At 31.5% G+C, this 25,001-nt stretch overlaps 1 protein-coding gene across 1 annotated transcript in view; it reads right to left on the bottom strand.

The window, feature by feature from the left end:
* The window catches only part of eIF3d1 (eukaryotic translation initiation factor 3 subunit d1), a 50,687-nt gene extending 27,643 nt beyond the window's left edge, over positions 1–23,044 (bottom strand). The window contains exons 1-5 of the mRNA XM_076453285.1: positions 22,798–23,044; positions 17,524–17,569; positions 12,746–12,882; positions 5,252–5,346; positions 4,472–4,660 (exon numbers count right to left, since the gene is read on the bottom strand). Of these exons, the coding sequence (XP_076309400.1) occupies positions 4,472–4,660; positions 5,252–5,346; positions 12,746–12,882; positions 17,524–17,569; positions 22,798–22,923 (593 nt within the window). The 5' untranslated portion in view covers positions 22,924–23,044. The remainder of the gene's footprint in view (positions 1–4,471; positions 4,661–5,251; positions 5,347–12,745; positions 12,883–17,523; positions 17,570–22,797) is intronic.
* Positions 23,045–25,001: the final 1,957 nt, after the last annotated feature.

Genomic DNA, 25,001 nt, shown 5'->3' with positions numbered 1-25,001 from the left:
AAAAGAAAACTGTTGGTTTAAAGCTGCTGATATCCATTTACAATAAAACAATGTGTCTACAATACAAAGACCATCTGAAATGACTGCTGAATAAGTGACCACTCACTCCACAAGATGACTTACTGAGATTCTAGGCAAATAATGCTCATTTGTAACTGCAACTTAGCACATTTGCAGTTAGGTATCTAGCAATTTTAGCAACCAGTACTTCTGAAGAATAGTTATTTAGTAGTGCAGGTTATATTCTGAATAGCAGCCAAGCTTCACTGGGCTCAAAGAATGTTGTCACATTAACCTTCCTTAGCTGCAATATCCATTGTTCATTTTTTTTTGTGAAAACTGGTAATTAAAACTTTAAACAGGCTGATGTTAAATTATTTTATGTGAGGATTTAAGCATTATATTTGTGTTTGTCCTTTTATTGCATACTTTGTGTTATATTTCTAGTTTATATAATTTTAAGTCAACTATTCGTTTTCTTTTTTTAACATTCTCATTTTGAGCATGTGTTATGTTTGTAACATCAGATACAATACTTAAGGCCTAAACATTGTCAAAAATGCTTATAAACATGCAAAACAATACTGAATTGTCTGTAATAACAAGTCTAGAAAAGTGTAAACACTTCACACTTGTTGCAAAATGTTACAGGTGAGTGAGAGTGAGGGATATAACCTAATATTCAGAAGAACAGTATTGAGAGGCATAGGTTGTATTCAAAACAACAGCAGGCTGAAAAAGGTTTACTGAAGAAATCTGGGCAGAAAAGTAAAATGTATGGCAATGATGTTGACAGGGAAAATATTTCAATCTCTGTATTACGAGATGACAGTATATTGTTTTGTACAATCCTTTATGTACCATAGGAGGAGTGACCATCTGATAAAGTCAACACTTTGAGTTATAGATTTTTAATTGCACAAATATAAAAGTTTAAGCTATCTAACAATAAATGATATGCAGTCATAAATAAATAGAGTTGTTCAGAGGTCACTTAAATAAAGAAGTCCTTTAGTCCAAGCCACGTGCAATGATGATAGATGAAAGCACAGATTTGTCAATACAAAAACATAATGCACTTAAGATATGTGAAAATGGTTAAACAGAAACAAAGTTCTTAACAAAGGTAGCTAGTGAAGATGGAAAAGTTCATATCACTGTAAGTCACCTGATAAAATGCCTCACCAACCTCAAGCTTGACCCAGCTAAGAATGTTTTGCTAGTAACACCTGTTGTGTCAATAATCACAGATTAAAACAGGCATTATTGTGCAGACAGAATCAGAGTATTCTGTCTCTGCATAACAAACATACTGCATTGCCCATTGCCTAAACTTAGCTGTGACATACTCAATTAAAAAGTTGGACACTCAAGACAGAGTATCTTCTCTTTATGTTTCATGAATGGGTCAAAAGTAATCGTACTTCAAAACTTAACAGTACTCAAAAACTGTTAGGTGAACTTGAACCTACAATAAAAGAGTGACACAGCATACAATAATTTGGGCTTTCAAATGTCACTGAAGCTGTTTAGGAGTTTTAAGTCATTCCTCATTATCCTTTCAAAGTTTGGAAAAGAAAAAAATGCTACTGTCTATGGTTTGCACAAATACTTTTCATAAAATAAGACAGTGATGCTAGTGTCATTTATGCTAAATATTCATGATGTTCTTGCAATGCTTAGTGAGCAGTTACAAAAAACAATTGCAATTTAGTGAAATACAGCCATTGATGCAAGCAACAACAGTGAAGTTAAGAGTCTCTATAATCAGAAGATGTAAATGCTCTAAAGAGCATGAGAGACTGTACAAAACTTAGAGCAAAATCAAAACCTAGTTTTATGAATGGAGAAAAACTTAAGTATTCCAAAAACACCGAAAATCAATTGTTAAACCTGAAAAACACGTATATACAGTCTAAAAAAAATATAAAACATAGATTAAAAAAAGAAAGAAAAAGACTGAAATTTTTAAAGACTATAGCCTCGTGTTAGAACCAATAATGGCTCTTATGCTGTTATGTAGAACTGATCAAACAGTAAATGCTCATGGCAATCTCCAGGGAGTGGATGAACAAAGAGAAGAACAAAAATAAGTCAACAAATGCTCAGACAAAGAAATGCTCAAGCAAGAATGTCCCATAGTAAATGGTATGATTTCAGAATCATACAAACATTTACCTACTTAAAAGTCTGTGCCAGAGGGTTATACAACTGCATAAAAAAGAGATTACCGAGTTTGCAAAGTTGAGTGAAATAAGTATGTATAGCTGTTACAACTGTTGAGTGCAAAAGGACCTTTAATGTTCAAAATGGAATAAAAAACAAATACAGATGTTCATTGGTACAAAAAACACTAGACAGTGTTTTGAATATTCAAATAAGTAATATTCAGGAATCAAATTATGATCTGGTTAAGGTAATCAGGCTATGGGAATTTACAAAATAAAAAAAGTAGAAAGAGAAAGCTTAGTCAACCACATATGTATGCCTAGGGCTAAGAAACCAAAAAAGTCCTTTAGCTCTCATAAGAATTGAACAAGTACAATATTTGTTTAACATGTAAATATGTTAGACAGTTATGAAGTTTAGCACGTAAACATATGAAAGTTTTTGAAGTTAAACTGTTAAAGATCTTGATAATCATGTACAGAAAATGCTAGAATATTTTGTCACAGTTCAAGATAAACCATTCAGCAAATGGAGAGCTGTAAAAGACCTAGACACAAGAAGTGCAAAGAAACTAGTAAGTTATATGCTTAGTAATTCATATTTATTCAAATGTGATGTAAAGACTTAAACTAGTCATATCAGATTTTGAGAAGGCTAGTCAAACAACAGAGATTAATTTTGTGATCTAGGAATGCAGAGGAGTTCTTCAAAGAATAACTGTTTTTTCTACTTTTAAACAGAAGACTACCTTTATGTGGCAAAGCAATGTCTTGGTAAATTTGTTCATGTACTTTTATAAGTAAGAATTTGTATCTTAAAAATAAATAAAGGTGAACTGTTTCATATGCTCACTGAAATTTTGCTTTTCATCATTCACTTGGATTTCAAAGAGCAAATACTAATTGATATAGAATCTCATCTAAAGCTCTGAAAACTAATTTGACAGCCAGATTTTAAACTCATCAAATGACACAAAACACTACATTGTTTTCAGTACAGAGTATCATCTACTTGGTCTTCAATCTGAAAATTTTGCTTGAGGTAAGACAATAGGCTTTTACACAATGGTTAGAAAGTTGGATATATTGTAGAACAAAGTATGTTTTGTGCACATTATTATTATTATTATTTGTTCTCACAAGCACTTTTTAAGTAAAAGTTATTTAATATACAAGTACAATTAGTATAAAAAAAAGTAGGCTTACAATTCATCACTAACCAACAGCATAAAAACAAGAGGTCACAAGTAAGCAACACATTTTCTTGCTTTTCACATATATTCCTTATTTATTATTATATAAATAACTAAAATGTAAAAATTACAAACTTATTAGATCAGGCAAAATAATGAAAAATAATAATGAAAATTTTTCACAAGGCATGTTCAAGAGCAGTTTGACAGTATCATCATTCAATATGGTACTGTGTACTACACATTTGTTAAGTGACTTATAACTTGTGTGACAGGATTATCAGTTATACATGGTTCAAAGGACAATAAAACCAATTATAAACATATGCATCTTCTTAACCTGTTTGGGATAAACAAATGTGAGTTCCTGCTATAATTTATACACATTATAAAATGAAAAAGGAGTAACTTAGATTTACTTCATATTTTTTATGTCAGTTACAAAGTTGGTCAAATCAAATTAATTTGTTTAAAGTCAGGATAGACAAAATTGCAGGTAGAATATACAGTTTTACTAAAAATAAATAATTGATATTTATTTAGAATATTTTAAAGACTAGATAAATGAAATTTGACAATATCCAGAGGAAGAGTACGTTTCATCTTAAGATCTTTTAAAAAATCACTTTACCCTCCAAGCAGTCAGCATGCTGACTTCATATGTTTGAGGGCAAATGTTAGTAAAAATACATATTTAAGAAATCTGATTTCATGTCTACAAAAGACATGTAATGTTTATTGAAAGCTTTCCAAATTTTGTGAAAATACACAAAATATATTAGAAATTATGGTATACAAATGCTGGTGGTCTCTATGGGTTCATCATAGAAAGGTCAATGACATTATGAATAAAAAGGCAACATGTGCAAAATTTTACTGACAGATTATATTGCAGTGAGGTTGTTTGGCTTTTGCCATTTTAAACCACATCCACAAAAATAGGTTTATGCTTAAATTATCTATTAACTAATACTTATGAACTATAGAAATATCAAAAAAAACAATGAAGTCCCAGTAAGAAAAAAAGAAAATCGAAGTTACTGAAAGAACTGTGTAAAATTAACTCAAAAGATGAACATCTTGTTTCTCTTTTAAGTTTAATCTACTTACACATCCTTGCCTTCACCAATACTAGGCAATGAGAGTTTTCCCAAACGTGGGAAGTCCATTTCTTCTATCACTTGCCAATCTGGACGAACAATTACAGATGCATCACGGTTCTTCACAGTTATTTGTCCTTTGTGATCATATTTCTGTTTCATTTGTTTCTGTATTTTTCTTTGCTGTTGAAGTCTATCCCTGTTAATGATATGTTTTTAGTCTACTAGTTACAAAACATAAAAAGCCATGACTGAATAAACTAAAGATTTTAAATCCATTTGCAATGAAGATGACAAACAACTTCAGATAAATATTGTTATACCCGATGCTTTGGCTTACATCCATTCAAAAGGTCTAAACATCAATGGTATAAAACTAATTTTAATAGTTTTTATTTTACGTAATATTAATTTTTAACATTTACCTCTATGGTAAATGACTCTCAGCTAATCAATAATACTTTCAGCACACTTCACTGTGGACCTATCCTTTACATTGTTGTAGTTTTGTAGTCTTAAAATTAGTTAGTCATTGAAATTGTGGAGTTTTTAACTAGTTGAAGAAGTTGTAATTACATATACCTCATAGCAGTTAATATATTACTGTAGAAATCCTACAAGCATATATATTTTTATCTCGAAAACAACATAATTCAATAATTTAATTTTTTTTTCCTAAACTCAATATAATCATCAGTAATATAATTTTCTAAAAACTTTATTTTACACAATTAGTTTACTTGTAATCAAAGATGAGTGAAGTAGCTTACAGTAACAATTACAGTTTTACCTTTCTCTTCCTTTAGCAGCCTTGGACAAAACTTGCAACTGCTGCTGCTGAAGCTGGGCCTGCTTCTGTCTCTCTCTATTTCTCAAATTGCGTTGCTGTAAAATTATTTTCAGCAAAATAGTTTTAGTCAGTTTTCAATACAACGTGTGATATCACATTTGGTAAATCTTATGAGAAAGCCATTGTACAACAGTCATAAAAATAACCAGTACATGGAGAAAGATATTTTCCTTACCTAAAAATGTATTTCCAACAGATACTTACCCCCACACACAGTTCAGCTATCTTTCTTGTGCAACTGTCAGATATTTGCATGCCATTAGCCTTGAGACAATTTCCTCCTAATTCCACAGGAATTGCACTAGTCAGTGATGGTATCATCATACAACAAAGACCTCCAAAAATAAGATAACTCCATGCACAATAATTTCCACTACACACTTGTACTCATGAAACTTTATTCTTTCATGATGTAAGTGGAAAAGTTGCATTGGATGTAAAGAGGATGGCTGATAATGTGTACATAGGTGAGTATCGATCAGAAATATATTTTCAGGTGAAGAAAGCATTAATTTGCAAGACAATACCCCACTTACATTTACAGTTTAATTAGAATCTCACAGTAAACTTTTGGAAAGATCTGAACAAATTTTATTTAGATAAGCATCTTTCAGAAATTACTTAAAGGCAAGCCAAGATATGTGAAATCCTATAGCATTTACTCCATAGGTACTTCTCAGTGGGAGGCCACATCTCATCTCATTCAGGGTATATTCTTCACTTGTAAAGTAATGAGGAAAAATGTAACAAAGCTACCTGTGTTACATGGATAGAAGGAGTGTCAACATGGCTGCAGGAGGAGAGTACAAGCTACATGAATGATACATATGAGGAGTGACCTGCTATACACAAACAGTGTCACCACTGCCCCATTTCTCACTCTGTTATTCATTTCTATAGCCCTAGCTGTTGAGTTCAACTAGTTTGGATTCTCCATAGTCCACCTCTCCAGCTAGGAACTAGTTAAGCCTCAAAGGTGTCCAATGCTTTACTCAATGAAGAGGGAGAAGAATTTGTGTTGCAGAAACCTCAAGAAAGTGCCCAGATCCTCTCCAGTCTTACAGCTGGAAAGGTCTTTTACTGAAGAGAGTGCAATGGATGAGTGCAAAACACTATTCTTAAAAGCCAACAAATGCAAGTCATTAAGTAAGGCAGTACATTTACCTGATGCTGGCATTTTCCACAGAATAGGTATGGTTTGTAACAGACAGTTGAGTGAATATAGATTTGTAAATATATAAGAATACTTTAAGTGTTCTCGCAGAAATCCCCATCTCACAACAGTTATGATAACATCGTTTTTTTTCTAATTAATTGGCATTATTTTTGCTGTAAGAAAATCTAAAGGAATCAGTCAGTACCTTCCCTGCTTGCCAGAAAGGAAAGGACAGACCAGCTACTACACAACTCTCATTTTAACCAAGCAGCCCTCCAGTATAAACATCATTATTCACAGTGAGTTTTGTATAACACGTCTTGCACAGCTGTGGACAACATATATGCAAGTTATATGTAACTTGATCAAAACCACTCTCTCTGTAGAGAAGACAAGGATGCACAATATTCTTCGAAAAATAATAGTACACAAATGCAACCTTCTTATTTCTTAACACTTTTTTTTATTTAATTAAGTGGTCTGTTCAAATTTGAAGTTTGTTGTTATAATTAGCATTTTTCAATTATTTAAAATTGGAAATTAATTTTTTTTCTAAACAAAGATTTTATTTGTGTTAATGTTTATTCTTCAGCAACAGTTAGATACATGTTTTTATACTTGCAACTGGAATATCATACATACTAGAGTGTTAGAGTTTACAAATTAATCATTCGACTGTTTACTTCATGGCATAAAAGTTGGATAATTGGAATGTTCAAAGAAAGTTATACTGAAAATTAATTAAGGAGAAAAACCTTGAATTGTATGAAAATAATAATAAGGAATTGCAACAGCAATATTTTGAGTATTTGAATATTTCAAACAATAATAATCAAACACTAATTTTAATTAGTCAATAATATTATGAGATACTTTTCAAGGTAATATCAATAGCTGAATAACTAAATGTGTGACGATAATTAAAGGACTTTTAAGAAAGTAATATACAAGTCACAAACATACTATCAATGCATTTTTGCCGATTCATCAACAAAAAAACTCAAACATCCTTCTTGAAGAAAATAAAAATACTGGATTCTCTTTGTTTGATCTTCTCTCTCCATGTATGACAAGTTTTAGTGTCTTACATTCATCTTATTAAACTGATTTTTTTTATGGTGAAATACCAATTAATATGCCATAAACATATCACTAATAATATATATTTTAATAGCATACAAGTTTCAAGTTCTTAATTCTATTATGAAATACTAAAGAAAATCTTGAATTTCCCTAATGTTCACAGCAGCACGTTTTCTCTAGATATCTTCTTTATTTAATTCTCCACACCTTCAAAATGTACAAAATTAAACAAATTCTATAATGCCATATTCTGAACAGATAAGCACCAATTTCTCTCCAAACTTCATTCCCATAACAAAGTCAATGAATAGTTGGGATGAATTTGTAATGGCTCTTGCCACATAGTTAGAAAGCCATAGAAATTTTGAGTGCAAGGAAAAATTCTCTGCTTTCTGCATGTTATTAACCAATGCTCTTTGGTGTGTTATTTAATTACATAAACAAGCATTTAATGTACTACTACCATTAATATAAAACATGTAAGCTTAGATATAACCAGCAATCAATAGCAAGAAAAAGAATACTGGACAAGTACTTTCTCTAGTTTCTCATGTTTATTCTTTATCATTAAAAACAAACTGACCTCAAATTATTCAATCCAATGATTAGCAATAATGTACAATAGCCACTTCTGCTTTATTCATGACAGTACATGAGTGCTAGTTCAACACAATACAACAATACCACCCACTTAGCCCCTAGGTGGCTTTATGGAACACCTCATTTCTACAAAGGCTGATGCAACCTAGATACTCTTGCCTTCATGTAATCTAACAAAAGTGGTTAAGATAACAAGAGAGGGTTAGTCAAAACCTTCATAAACTGCCATATCATGCAAATTATGCGAGATAATAGTGTTGGAGGAAATCCACATACCAGTTTGCACAATGTCCTTCAGTGAGCAACACAATTGTGCTACTCATGGTATAGGAATGTAACAAATCTGATGATCTGTAGAAGATTCCTCATCTCAGATAGTTCGGAATAAGCAATATGGATAAATTGCTTACCCACCTCATAAGTGTAACTGGAGATAAATCCTGGGAAGTTGAATAATTCCAATGAATAAAAAGGCCATCGTTTATCATCTCTAAAGGCACTAGGTGCAGGCAACAAAACCTTCAAGACTTTCATTGAACATAACAATTAAACTCATAGAAGTGATAGATAATGATCAGAAAAATGATTTATCTCCTTCCCTGGCTGACAGTGTCTCAAGAAAGAACTAGTGTGAGGAAGAAGATAGAATGATAAAACATCCTGTGAACAGCAATTAGAAACCTCCCTAACTGGTGATGTATTTTCAGTAAAGGTGATATATGAAATATGAGAATGAGGTCACAAACAGGTTTTCAGAAAGAACATGTAATGTAACCTTAATAAACCAGTTAGGTAACTGGAATGGCCATTTAAAAAAAACCCAAAGCAGCTTGAGGAAGCTAGAGAGTACTGGAGACTCAAATAATGTTTTTCTTTATTATTAAATGGTATTATTGATAAGTCTGCCTTGTACACAGCAACTGTAGAAGATAAATTCAGGCCAAAGAGTTAGGTCAAAAAACAAGTTATAGTTGGGATTTTTGATCAAAGCGAGTTTAACCTTCTTTAACTCTACCATAACCAACATGTGTTCTATTTTCACTGACAAATGACAATCACAGAACTAAGCAAACACTGAGACAGATGTATGATAACCTTAAACCCTGAAGCTGTGCAAAGAGCTGTACAACCTTCATATCTGAAGATTACACTTCTGGATAGCAGGATGTACCATGCAAGACCATGGTTGTCTCCAAAGAGATGGCCAAAGAGGAAGTTCAAGAGGTAGACAATATTAAAAATACCATAGAAGTAGAAACCATGATATAGTTGCCAATATGTTGCAATAAACAAGACTCGACAATGGGCTGGAACAAATAATAGTTAGTATCTTTGGTAACACAGAGAATGGAGGGAAGACTTAGAGCTGTAATACAGTCCTGTCCTGAAGGCATGCATCAGTTGCCAAATTCCAATGATACTGGAGACCAAGTTGTCAGTATTTGCTTGTTCCAATTAATGGCCAACCCACCAATAATCAGCATATGAAAAGGAGAGTCAATCAAACAGAAACTTGTGATGCATCTACTCTGGTGGGAGAATCTGTTTGGGTCGGGACAATTGAACTATTACCACAATCATCACCCATCGAACATGGCAAGCTGGTATGGTGAAATGATATGAGCAGTTCCAAGAAAAGAGATTCAAGGTTTGAAAAGAAGGAGATAAGTACCTCCTGGATAGAAAATGCAAGACACCATTGTGGAATTGTTGGAGTGTAGCCTGACAATTGTTTTCTACTTGGTAAACCTAGGCCATAAGACACTGCCTATTGAATAAGAAGGACTAAAACATTGTGTAGGAAAGCCTCATTATCCATAATTAGACCCTGGACTTCTCAACTTCTGGGATATGCACTCCATCCCTGAAGTGAAGCATTCATGAAGAAATGAATTACTTGATAAGTGGCATAGTATACAGCAATCTTTACACAGTAACTCCTTTATACTGAAGAATGATCCCAAATAAAGAAAGTGAAAACACCAGTGAATCGATTTTTATGATCCCTTGATCACATAAAGACCATTGAAAGGATCTCTGGTACACTCATCCCAAAAGCAGGAGGGGTTTGAGAGATGCTCACATTCCCAAAAGAGAAAGAACCATCCATATAGTGGGAGGAGAGGTTACAATCAGACTTCCTGTGCCATAGTGTTAAGCCAGATGGGAGTTGGCTGAGTTTGACAGATATACATTACGGAGAAAGAAAAACCAGACTGAAACATTGGATATGGAAAGAATCTATTTTTGGTACCAATGTACCTGTTGGAGCCAATAAATATCAAGATACCAATAACAACAGTGATAAACACAAACATAAATGTTAACAATTAAATCAATGTGCCTGCTAACAATGGTTCCAGCTTGTTACCAATGAAGTTGGTGATCCTGCAAATCTTCCAACAAAGTTTAGTGTTATGAAGATGATGCAATGTATTTTAGTGTTTAAAGTATGCATACTCACCCCTGTTCCAGCATAAAATCTTAACTAATAATTCATATATTGATTGTATACAGTTTTAATTTCTTAATGATACAAGACAATATTTAAAAAAAAGACAAATTTCCTCTAGCTTGACACATTTTCTCTTACCCTGTCATCTTCTCTATTTCATCCACTACCCCTCAAAGAGTCAGATGTTAAATGTAAATTGTTCTTTAAAATCCTGATTGTTCAGACAAACAATGTTTTCTTATAGTCTTCAATTTTGTTTGGTTACAGAGTTATTGAATAGAAAATCACACCCCTCCTGTCACATCCTTTGTTTCATAATTCATGAATAGTTCTCTCTTGGAAAGCCAGAAAAATCTCAAAAGGTAAGAGAATATATCTACTTTTTGCATGCTAATTAGTCTATATTGTTTTGTGCATTATTTAAGTAAAATTAAGTGTATTACTATCATTCATATGAAAAATTAAAGTTAACTCTCTTCAACAATATACAGCAAGAAAAAGACTGGTTAAATATTTTACTTTTTGTTTTTCATGTTTATTCTTAATGTGTAATTGTAAAAGTAACTAAAATGTAAAAATTGTGATCTTTTTAGGTTAGTTAAAATTAAATTATATAAAATGAATAATAATAATATTATAAAACTCTTGCACGAGAGACACATGCACACAGGTTGTAACAGTTCATTGGTAAAGTAACTCATAAGAATAATATGAGCTGCATGGTCTCCAAGTGATTTACAGTTTATAATGGCATGGATATTTGTGAGACATGGTTCAAAGAGTAATAAAACAATAAAATTTAATTATAAATAGATGTATTCCATTACAAACTTAGAGCTACCTGGGATAAATAGATATAGTTTCCTGTTACAATTTAAAGTGATTCGAGAAAGAAAGGTAATTTAGATTTATTTAGATTTTCTTTTGGTAGTTACAAGGTTGGTTAAACTGACCAGTTTTTTTTTTTTTTTTGAGATTCAGTTAAGAAAATAACAGTTTTATTTTTAAAAATGTTTGAAATGCATTTAGGAAGTTTTTAGAATTATGCAAAGGAAATCTGAGATAAGGAAAAGCATTTTTTTAACATGGAAATTTCTTTTCATGGGGAATATTCAAAACAAACTTTCAATATATTCATAACCAAATCTATTTAATTAAAAATACTTCACTAAAAATATGATTTTTTGAAAGTGAAAAATATAATATTAACTGAAAGACTGCCCAAGTCTGTGAAGATATACACACTATATTGAAAGTGAGAAGTATTAAATTTGAAAAGACTTCACACAAGTTCAAAGAGGTCATGTGGTCAGTTATATTGACCAAGCCCATATTGAAGGAGTTAACTGCAGCCTCAGATCCCCATGGAAGAATATCACTGAACTGAATATGTGTCTTCATCATCTCACTGTGAATTAATCGTTTACAGTTTCAACTGAGAGTGACTCTCACGCTGTTGTTGTACGCTGCTACATATCAGAAGTGAGATAGCAAAGGCCTCATGTGCTTCTGCTGGAAAAAATAATCCCAGAATTCACACTGTAAATTGGCTTCACAATCTTTTTTTTTTTCTTTTCAAAACACTGAAAGGCCTATTAGTGATGGTTTGTCATGAAAAATGTGATAACATTATCTGAATGAAATGTCATTCACAGTACCGGGATAGAGGGTGCACTGACGTAGATGGAGAATGTAATGAGACAACTAGTACAAAAGACAATTAAATAGGCTATAAAAGACTAGATTAAGCAAGAAAAGTCAGACCAGTGCTTAGCACAGGAAGAAACCCTGACAGTCGAGTAACAGCTATAGTAGAAATATAGGTGTATTTTAGAAACATTATACAAGTGAGGATACGCACTGAAGAATTTTTTTTCTTAATCACAGATAAGTGACGTAACTATATATTAGAAGCTGGAACTTTCATCAACATTATTTGACAGTTCTATGTTACTCCCTTTTAAAACATAACAGTTGTTTCAACTCAGCATAAAATTCATTAATACACATTAGTAATACTTTTTATAACAATGATTCATAAAATTGTTTTTATATATTAATATTTTTTTTCAGTTTTTCATTTCACAAACTTTTATCATTCTTTTTATTACTTAAAATACTGTGGACAAATGCACTATACCTGATTTATCCTAAACCTGCCTCGTTGATGGAGAGGTTTATATACTTTTGCTGTATCCACTAACTGAAAAGTATTTTCATCCTCTTCATGGAAATAAGCATACTGGTTGCCACTTCCAAACTGAGATGCATATTTATCTGTAGAAAAAAAACACAATCATGGCTTGTTCCTTGCATATAAAGTACACATTAAAAAAGTGACTTTTCTGAATATGAAATAAAATTACTTGTTTGATCTTTATGTTATAATGTGCAAGTTCTTAACAACTGTGGAGAATCATTTTTTTTACCTTTTATATATATTCATACTTCTGAAACAATAAATTTAAAGTAATTAACAATGCAAGAATCCAACACTCATCTCCAAAGCTATACCTGGAAAGATTAAATTATTTCCATTAAAACCCATGCAAGAATATCTTGCCATGAGTAAAGATGTCATACTGTCACATGCTATGAATAAAGTAGGGAAAGCTTTATTTTTGCAACATAAGAAGCAAAAGTTAGGAAACTGAAATGTAATTGAACATTCTGATAAATAAAGCATTTTCACATGGTTCATTCTGTGATATTGTTAAAACTTTCATTCACATGCTGAATCTCAGAAGCAAGGATGATCCTGGAGTATATGTATACAGAAGATACACAAATAAACTTGTCCTGCCATCAAAATTAATTCTTTAAGAACATGGCACTGAAAATGTCATGACATGAGGGCACACAAGACATACCTATAAAGAAACTGGACTTCAGTAGACACATGACCTCAGAGAATGTTTCAATTCCAATCACATATAAACATCTAAGACAGGCAAGGTTTAGCAGCATTGGCATCCCAGAACTGCATCATTATACTAAGCAGGTTGTCATTCTCTCTGCACAATAGTATCTATTCTGCCAAAGGCAAACTAATGCCTTTTCTTCTTCTTACTATATAACATTAGTGGTAACTGCTTTTGTCTTATCATTTTTCTGTCCCTACACCTCATCATGACAAACAATAAAGCATTGAAAGTTGACTTCAACTGGATACAATTGTCTTGGCTCTGTGCTGCTAAATATGTATTTTTCTTACTTACACTCATGGACTGCATCAATATTATCCTCCTACAGAACTTTGAGCTCAATAATTGACACTGCCCAAGATCTAGCAGACCACATAAGCACATTTTGTGATATGCTGATTAGCAATTCCTCTTCTTGGAATCTGTAGGTCTTGTTCAAATCAACGTGTATATTCCAGTCTCTTCTCATAAATAATACTTTTCACTGCTCAAGTCTGGCTGTACTTTGTGCTACTTGCCCCTCAGATCTCACAAATGTAATGGGTTCTGGAGTTATACTTAGTTGCTTGTTGATTTTACCCTATGCTTCTCTATTATCTTTATTACTCAAATCAGTGCCAACTGTTACCTGATTAACAGAGGTATTGGGCATGGTATACAAAAACCTAGTGTTCCAACATCAATTTTTTAGTACCCAAAGGTGATAATTTACTTTGAGATTCAATCTATCCTTTTGTGGCACAAACTGTGACAAACATGAAAATTTATATCAAAAATTGAAAGTATTTGGAATTAATATTTTCAGAAGAATTTTAATATTTAAAATCTCTTCTCTGTTATGTTTGCTGTGTTTAGCAATGATTAACTGAATTTTGTTTTCACTGGAAGCTGCATCTTTAGCTATCTTGTTTGCAAACATAACTTTAATGAAATTTTGGCATAGTTTTTATTTCATTTTAAGGAGATCTAGTGTTTTAGTGTATTGAACTCTTTAAATACATGTTGGATACATACTTCTCTTCACATAATCATTTACTGTACAATTAACTTTTTCTATCACGAAAATTTGCTGCCAAAATACAAAATGAGTATCATTTTCACTGGTGGAGACCATATTAAAATACATGCTGAAATTGCACCCACTTGTGAATGCCAAATATCAGTATTTCACATGTGCAACACAAACTGCCATGAAAATAGAAAAAAAAAAGACTTGTAAACCCATAAGCAAGGTTCTAGTTAACCCAAACTGGAGTTTCATACACACAAGAATATGTCATAAAACAGCCCACATGCAAGGCAAGCATAAGTACTAATACTTTGAATTTTGTACCATAACAAACTAAACATAACACAATTTGCATACAGCATATATTCAACTTCTAATAGGTTTCATCAGTGACAATAAATTGCTCAAACATAAAGCCACGTGAAAGTATCAAATAATTAACCCATTCACTTTAGGTATGTCAAAGTGGACATGTCAGAACCATTCAAAAAGTTACATTCAAAATTTAGTTAAACTATTTTATTATTAATGTACATGAATTAACTTGACATCATAACACAGATAAGAAATCAAAGTTTACTATTATTTAAGTTCTTAATTTATAAGAAAATATTTTTTTAAATCTCAATCTCTCCTGGCATAAGAACAGTGATGTTTTTTAACTTCTTCCATTTTCTCTAACTTTATCCCTCTATGAGAAGTATGAAATTTAATGTAAATTAGTAATTGTAATTTTGTGCTTTTTAGACTATATTATTTATGACCAATAGAAAGCTGAAGCTTTTCTCTTTCAAGTGTCACTATGTTATTACCTGTACAAAGAATTATACATTTTACTTCCAGTTCAAATCCCAAGAGAACGTATCAATGAGTTCAGATGAATTTTTAACAGTTTTGGTCAGACAGTTAAAAAGCCATAAAAATTTTGATAGTATGGAACATTATTTCCTTTTTATACATTATCATTCTGTGTTCTTTGGTGCATTATTTAATGTAATAGTACAACTGTACAAACAGTATAAAAAGCGAAGTTAGGTTTCATCAACAGTTGAGAGCAAAAAAAAAATGAAAAAGACTGAGGTAAGTAATTTATTTATTGTTTTTGATGTGCATACTTTATTATTGTAAAAATAAGTAAAATTTAAAAATTGAAAATTTTTAGCTTAGATAAAATAAAAAATGTTTTTATATGAGGTACACAGATGACTAGTTTTTGCATTATGTAATTTGATACTGTAACGTGAACTGCATGTCTGCCCTCATGATTTGTACTTCTTATGGCATAAACAGTAATTATAGGTTATTGAAAGGAAAATAAAAAAACAAAATTTAAGTATAAATAGATATATACTCTTACAACTTCAAGTTGCTGAGGATAAACATTTGTGGTTTTCTGTTACAAGCTGCAGTCATTCCAAAAAGAAAATTGGAAAAATTTATCATTCCTAAATTTTATAGCTGTTGCAAGGTTAGTGAAATCAACTGATCTCATACAGAATTAGGGGAAGAAAAACAACAGAAATAATAGTTTTTCTAAAAAAAAAAATTGATATTTAGGAGGTTTTAGAGATCATACAAATAACATTTGAAAATTTTCAGATAAAGAAAAGTATTTTCACTTTACCATGAAATAATTATTTTGTATCTATAAATGGAAGTAACATGCAGTGTATGTTGTAAACAACTTTTTTTTTTTTTATTAAATATTAACATGCATTTTTCTATTTATGGAAAGTATATGTGTAAGATGCATTGTAAATAAAGTTTTTCATTGACAGTGATGTTCTTTTTTTTGAGTTCATTAAATACTATTTGTGGAACAACCTTTGAAAAAAAAAAACATTGAAGATCCAGGACCACTGGCTGTGGGGCCATATTGATAACCCTGCATAAGCATGGCCATTGTGAACTACATATTATATTGATATATTTTCAACAGAAAATAAATGGCACCTTTTTCTTTTTCTCAGTATTAAAGAAAATCGACTTTTTTTTCTATTTTACAGGTAATTCAGGCAGAATGACACTGTGAGCCATAACTGATGCAGTGATGTGTGAATTTTTCTACTTGCTAACAGTCACTTAATATATAAATTGCTGTTATACAGAATGTTTGAAACAAAATATCTGCTAATTTATTGTGGAAATTTAAAATTACACTTTAAAATTTTTTTTTACTCAAGCAGTTATTACTACGATGTAAAACCAATTATCCATGTCAACAATCAAATCAGAAGCTTTGAAATTAAACACCTGTGTAAAGATACACTCTACACACTTTGTACATGTACATTATTTAAAACATACATAATATAATGCACAATACATTGTGAAATAACATGATATAACCATTAGAAACTTAATTGTTATGCCACAAAGTACTGTCTGAATGCTCTACTAAATAAATACTTCATCTTTTTCGTAATGATGAGAAACCCACTTGAAGTAAAAATGTATCTCAAGATGGCTGCTATGTATATTAAAACTTTTATTAAAATGAAGTAGAAAACAATGTTTCGATCTTGTCAGGTCATCTTCAGGTTAATCTTTCTTCACCCAAGAAGGTTGAAACATTGTTCTCTATTTTAATAAACGTTTTAATACCCATACCAACCATCTTAAGATACATCTTTACTTCATCTTTTTACTAACTTAAAAGTCCATGAAAAATGTTTAGTTTGATTTCTTGGCAAATCTGAAACCCTGTTACCTGCCTGAAACAAAGATTAGAAGTCCTTATGTGTATGAATACCACAAATTAAACATCTTATTTCATTAGTACTTGAATCAATTTGTACACAATCTTGCACATGCAATTATTAACAATGTCTTTAGAAGCTTTTCACTACTCTGAGGCAAAATTATGGTTTTTCATTTAAATGTCATAATTACATAAAAGTATATATGTTTAAAACCACATTCAATCAGCATACATGTGCATGTAAGCTACAGTATTAATGGCATCACATTAATAATTAAACTTACTAGCAAATCTTCTATCCTGATAAATTGTGCCTGTCCAGTCAGCCACCTGGTCAAAGATACAAAAAACAAAACAAAAAAACTTAAACACTTATCATAAAATTTGATAACTTTTAAATCTAAAATGCCACTGAAGTCTGCATAATGTTCAATAAAATAGATTATTATCAAGAAGCACTGTATCCCATAATTAACTGCAAGTTTATTGGGTGAAAATAAAAATAGAAGTTGGATTTCAATTTCAACTCTTTCAATCAAATAGATTTTCCTACCATGTGATCCATATTTATATGCTTAAAGTCTTAGTTTTAATTTTAAAACATTGTTAATAAGTGCAATAAATGAGTCAAATCATAAAAATTTCTAACAGACAATCAGAATAACAATTGTTCATCCCAAAACAAAAAAACATCTAAAATCAGCACAATTAAATGTAACATTCTGCACCCATATACTGTAGTATTCAACAACCAAAACACACTACCAAATTAGAATATCATTTTAACAAATGAACTATCACATCTTAACAAATCTGAAATATATTATATGAAATCATGTCTGGATAATGGTTTCTAATTTTACACTCAATGTATTTAATATCAAAGTACCTATTAGCAACTTCTTTCATCAAGAAATAAAAAAAAAAGAAACCCAAAACTCCTACAGTATGACAGAGATGTTATTAAGGTTTGACAAACTGTTAAACAATTAAAAAATAAAACATTTATATTTTTGTTACATACATTTTCATTGAACATATAAACCAAGGAAGAATGTTATTCTTCCCATTACCAAACTCCTTTGCTTGGGAACTTTTATGTATGCTATTCAGTGAAAACACAAGGAAAAACTACTCAACACTTCAGCCATATTTACTTTCTGCATGTACAAAGACGTACTTTTGAACTCAAAAACTGTTTTTTGTTCTTCCATGTATTAAAGTAGGTACAGAAGACATTTTAAGCAGAGTGCAACAATCAGATGAAAGATTATCAGGTAGATGAACATATCTGTGGAACAAAGTTAACCCTAACTCTTCCAGCACAGCTCAGTCCCATGAACAGACCTCATAACCATTTTGTGTTTGTTATAGTTTTCATGCCATAACTTTAAAATTAGTATTCATATCTTTACAAAATAAGGCAAATTGTCAGTAAACATTATAAGGCTTTCATACACAAAATTATCAGGTTTCTTAAATAATGTTTTTCTCGTGACATTTTTCTTATCAAATATTAATTATCCAACATGAAAAATTATTTGATTTTAATATTATAAATACTCTTATACATTAGCAAATTTTAAATTTCAAACACTTTAAAGCAAAAACTTTGAACTATATTCTGTTATTTTTCCCTGCAGAATCTGTGTATAGGTTTGGTCAATTTGACTGATGTTGTAACCACCATAAAAATTAAATATAAATTGTTTTTTTCATTCAACAATGATTTCAACTTATAAAAGCATGTTTAGTCTAAATAGCTCAAATTTCATAACATTATACATCTTAATATAATTATTATTTTTGTTATATTAACCTTTCAGTCTTGCCTCGCTAACATTACAAAAGTTGCAATGACACTGTGCAAGTACACTCATATTACCATAGCCAAGAATATAAAACTGGCCTTCTCAAGTAACCTGTCTTGGCTCTGATTCAGTGAACTAGTATTTTGTAAAATAGTAATACTTCAGTTATAATACATTACTATTTACAAATCAGTTTTTAAATTTATTTTTCTTGAAACATAGAACAGTAAATAAAGTATAATAAACAATTACTTCTTCAAGTGAAAAATTGTTATTTCCTGCTTGTGTAGGTTCCTGAGCCTTTTCAAATTTTACACATGGAGGGCATGAAGATGTTTTCAAGTTTTATATATTTTGAAATAATCAAACATCCTAAATTACTACATCAATACCATAGAAATTCACAACAATTCATCATGCTTAGTAACTAAGCTGTATTTGAGTTTTAAAAAAAATGAAATTTTCAGCTCAAAGAAATCTCACTTGGAATCTAGAACAAAAAGAATGTTTGTCACTTGAGTTTTCAAAAAGGCTGAAAAAGCTACTGGAGAGGCATTCTAACCTTTTAATTGGTTATTTGCATGTTATACCCAGAAGTATTTGTATATTTTTACAAACAATGGAAACACATGGGCTGGACCACTGTATATGAGTAAGTTAATGTAGAAATATATCAGCAAACATAGAATATAAGAGACATTATTTTATATTCTAGACTGTAAATATTGGTAACTTGGGTTCTTCAAACATAAACTATAGACTTTATATTTGAACAATACAAATATGTAATTACTTGATAACAAGAAACCAACTTGAAATAATACATTTTCAGAATGGCTGGTATGGATATTAACACTTTTATTGATAAGCAGAAAACAATGCTTCAACCTTCCTTGGTCATCTGCAGGTTGTTAACAAAGTTTTCGAAATGTTGTTCTCTGCTTATCAATAAAAAAGTGTTGATACCCATACTAGCTGTGCTGAAATACAAATATCTAATTTGAACCAATGCTGCATTCAACATGTGACACACCAGTACGGTGTTTTTCAATTTACTTTTAAATTAAGATATCAAATAATGTATATATAATACCAAAACTTAAATTATGATCTACAATTTGATATCAAATTTGACATAAATTCATAAAATAGTAGTTCAATAAAATTTTGAATGAATCAAAAAATGGGATGACAGACTTTGATCCCTGACCCATATAGAGTTAAAATGTCAATGTTTTATTCATTCAATGCACCTGTCAGTTGTTCTATTACAACAGGAAAAAAAAGCTTAAGATTTTGTAACTTTTTTAAAATAAAATTTTTATACGTGCTATTTCAATGAATTTTCTTCTTTTGAAATTCTACACTTTTTGTGCCTTACAAGCAATAATGAAAAGTGCTTACCTTTGTTGTACATTTTAATTAGATTTTTTTGTTTTACATTTTTGTAAAACTTTCATATAGTTTTTATTTTGTTATTCTATAAAATTTATCTTTTTTTATTTAAAACATAGTTTCATCATGATTATAATCAATCACATTCAGTAAAAATAACTGTCCAATCAAATTTATAAAAAGCCTGTTTCTGTTTAATTGTTAATCAAAATGTTTTTAATTCAACATATTAAAATTTTAAAACCTGTTTTATATTATTTTACACATATACAATTTCTTATAAACATAAACAAGCAAACAAAAAGTGAAATCTAGGTGCTAAAGCCCACAATCTTTTGTTTTGTTTGATATTTATACATTTGAAGAATTACTATGGCCAATAAGGCCTATCATGACCACAGCCTAACAAAAAGCAGTAGTTGGTAAAACAAAGTGTGATATGGTTATGTTTCCAAAGGTTCTAGCTATTTGTTTTCACATCATACTGCAAGTTCATAATTAAATTGAGATATAAAATAAGAAAATTTTTTGAAGCTATAAAAATTGTAACTGTAGCAGAAGTTGTTTACAATCATCTTTTCTTCTAACACTAACATACTACCAAACTAAGCTTTTACCACTTTGTTATAATTTCTATAAATACCTCCACTAAACTAGAAGTGACATTTGCTTTTAGAGTTAAACAATGCCAAAAACGAACTTTGATTGCATGCTTAGATTACAAAATTATAACTTCTAAAAAACTGAGATAAGCAGTTCAAATTAAATAGGCCAATGCACATGGGATAAATGCAACGTCTCCACCACACAATCCCAACATGGACAATTTTGAACATACAAAAATTGTAAAAAACAAAGAAAGAAAATTAAAAAGTGCTTGTGACCTACAAGAAGGTATCTTTGTACCAAATCCTGTGCAAGTTTGTTTGCATAAACATAACTAGTTCATGAAAACCTCTAATTGTATCTTTCTACCTGAAAAATTGAATAAAAGACAAAAATCCCTAAATATTTGCATCTCTGTTTGGTACCTGTAAACAAATTATCTTTGTACCAAATCCCATGTAAGTTGGCAACACAGCTGTGTAATTGTTAAAAATCCCTATAACCCCTTTAATTTCTAAAAATAGGCAAGTGCAACACCATTTAATGTGTTGACTGTAATAAAGTATTTCTGCACCAAATTTCATGTAAATCCACAGACTTACCACTAGTGCTAGCAATGTGCCAAAGTAGACCTAATCAGGGAGAGGGCATCCCCTAAAAAAACCCTGAGGATCTCAGTGGAGCTCACTGGGTAGTAGGTGTATAGCAGACAAGTACTGTGGAAAAGTAAATAAGATAAGATGAAAGTAGGAAAACTGACTTTGGGATAAAGTCAATCATCCTCCCACATGGACAAAATCAATTCAACAGCTGAGAATCAAGAAATGAAAATTCAGCATAATGACAGGCTAAAGTAAAGATTGTGAAAGGTGAGGCATGATTGTGCCTTCACGCATTTGAGATACAAAGAATTCTGCATGAATCCTATTATCCATGGAAGGGAGAAAATGCAAGATACTTAAAAGGAAAGAGTACCATGTAACAAGAAGGGAAAGGGATTATCATAAATCTGGGAAATGGATAAAAGAGAACATATCTGAGAAATCACATAAAAAAAATCCAAATTAGGCCCAGTTAATTCTGCAGTAGGTTTATAGCAAGACATGGTGAAGGAAATAAAACTTATCAAATTTCCCACTGTCCCTCAGCATGTTCAGAAGAAATATCAGCAACATCTGCAGCAGATGTTCAATCTCACACTAAATGAGATCCAATAATTCCACGGTTGAATTCAAAGTGATCTTTTCTTCAAAAAAGCAAGAGTTAAATGGCAGTGAAAATAGTATTTTCCAATTCTTAATGTCCATATTATGTTAACAATCCTTCAAACAGCCTCTGCTTTCAAATCTCTTAGAATGATACCTGAATACTACTTGTATTATTAAATGAACCCCATCTTTTTTTTTTTTTTTTTTGCTGTTGTGTACGATTATAATTCTAGTGTTAACATTTTAAAACAATTTCACTTTTCCAACCCGAGTTTCACCCTAATTGTATCAATTTCTGTTACACTTCAATAACAGGATATTCAGTACGACATAACAGGCTGCAATTTCATTTCCTAATAATAGTAATACTAATAATAATACAGTCCTTCTCCAAATCTATCTCCAACTTGTATTCAGAAAAATCAGTTTCTTCAAGTGTAGCTTAGTCTGTAAATTATTGTGGCCCCCTGAGAGTCAAAGTTAAACCTATATCATTGTAGTACCAATCACAACCAAGTTCAATATGCTTGTTACTTACTTTGCCAAGTCGATCATTTTTCGAAAAAGGCTGATATGGCATATCTTTGAATTGCTCTGGAATAGAACACGGTCCCCATCCCGTGGGGTTATCCTGAATAATTGGTGGATTGAAGTGAGCTGGCATTTTTTTTGTTAACTAACACAATATAAAATAAATTATTATTCCACGTTTACTACATCAGACAAACATGGAAGAAACAAACTCACACCGTGCCTACTTTTCGCCCTCTATACTTCGTATACTTTCATTAGTCTATCAATACACTGACCAATATCGAAAAAATGTGATTGCAATAGCATTATTTGTTATAATACGATTTTAACATCTTATTGATTGTAACAAAAAGAAACTTTCCAAGTTTCGGTATCAAAACTCTATGAATAAAGACTAATATTCTGCTTTTGTAAACCAAAATAATTTAAGGACAAAGTATAAGATAATTAGTCATGAATTTAAAAAACAAAACAAAAAAACTCTTCAAACTTCCGACTGTTTTACATCAATATCGGTGATGTCCATATACTGGATCATAATATTTTCTTTGATTGTTTATTGTGTCACAAATCCACACAGTAACCTACCTGCACTCTATTCACCGCAGAAATTGAACCCTGGATATTAGCGCAGTATGTCAGTAAACTTGCCCGTTCACTTAGCATGGGATAAACACCGTACTGAATCATTTGTTTTGCTCGTTGCTATATTCGAACAATCCATGTATTTCTATTTCATTACAGTCCACCCCCAATGGCTCAGTGATAATTTTAAGGGCTTACAACACAAAAACTTGGGTTTCAATACCCACGATGGTTAGAGAACAGATAGTCCATTGTATTGCTTTATACTTTAAAACAAACAATCTTCTTGTAATATTATAGTATTTATTTTTTGTTCTGTTTATGTGCATTTTCACATAACATGTGATCTAGAAACTCGTAAGATTATTTATTTCCAACCTACCTTTATTCCTTTGTTTTTTTCAGAAATGAATATTACCTGTTATTTCCCTGGGTTGATGTTGCGCAAGACAAGATGCTATGTTGAGATAGCAATAGCAGTATGTTTGTTTGTTTGTTTTGAAATTTCGCACAAAACTACTCGAGGGCTATCTGTGCTAGCCGTCCCTAATTTAGCAGTGTAAGACTAGAGGGAAGGCAGCTAGTCATCACCACCCACCGCCAACTCTGGGGCTACTCTTTTACCAACGAATAGTGGGATTGACTGTCACATTGTAACGCCCCCACGGCTGAAGGGGCGAGCATGTTTGGCGCGACGGGGATGCGAACCCGCGACCCTCAGATTACGAGTCGCACGCCTTAACACGCTTGGCCATGCCAGGCCCGCAATAGCAGTATATTTACAGGGTTCTTTAGATGATATACAGATGTAACAGTCCAGTCTATTTTGTATGAGAATTACCAGTCATATGGGCGACGCAAACCACCTTGGGTAATTCAGTTAAACTCAGATACTTCATAATTTTCATTATAGATCCTTTCGTTACGAAGCGGACTTATCTTATACTCTTGTGGAAACCAGTTTCCCAGAGGATACTACAATATTACTATTAATAATTGTTGAAGAAAGTATTTGTTTAGATATTCTAACCACCACATTCTTCCCTTCCCACAAACATGACCCGTCATCCGACTTTGTTTTAGGGTCGTGAAACAACGGACTATTTGGGTGCTAGCTTTTTTTCTTGCGTTAATTTGTACATCTTTTTAATATTATCGGTTTCGGTTACAACTAGGTCCGCAGGGCAGATTTTTCAACTGTGGTGTCAGTACTCTGAACCCTCCGAAAAAATAATATCACATCTTTCTTGTTAAGAATAAAAAAACGTAAACATATTTTTCAGTACCCTGAATGCTCCGAAAAAGTAACAACATATATTTGCTTTTAAGAATCAAAAGCCGAAAACATAGATTTTTCATTGCAGCTAGTGCTTTTTTTCTAACGCACATAATATAAAACCAAATAAAATTCAAATAAGAAATAAGTTTTCACGATTCTTTTGATGAGCAAAACCATTGATTATCTCTTTTATTTTGTTTTTCCATCACAAAATTTATTTTCCGTTCAATATTCAAAATGGCGATACCAGACAGTCTTTCTTGTCCAACAGTTTGATTTGGTTGGTTTTGAATTTCGCTCAAAGCTACACGAGGGCTATATGCGCTAGCCGTCCCTAATTTTGC

This window comes from Tachypleus tridentatus, chromosome 9, assembly GCF_004210375.1.
Source record: "Tachypleus tridentatus isolate NWPU-2018 chromosome 9, ASM421037v1, whole genome shotgun sequence".
NCBI classification, from domain to species: domain Eukaryota; kingdom Metazoa; phylum Arthropoda; class Merostomata; order Xiphosura; family Limulidae; genus Tachypleus; species Tachypleus tridentatus.
The sequence above is the reverse complement of the archived record's forward strand: the minus strand, read 5'-3'. Positions and strand labels throughout refer to the sequence as shown.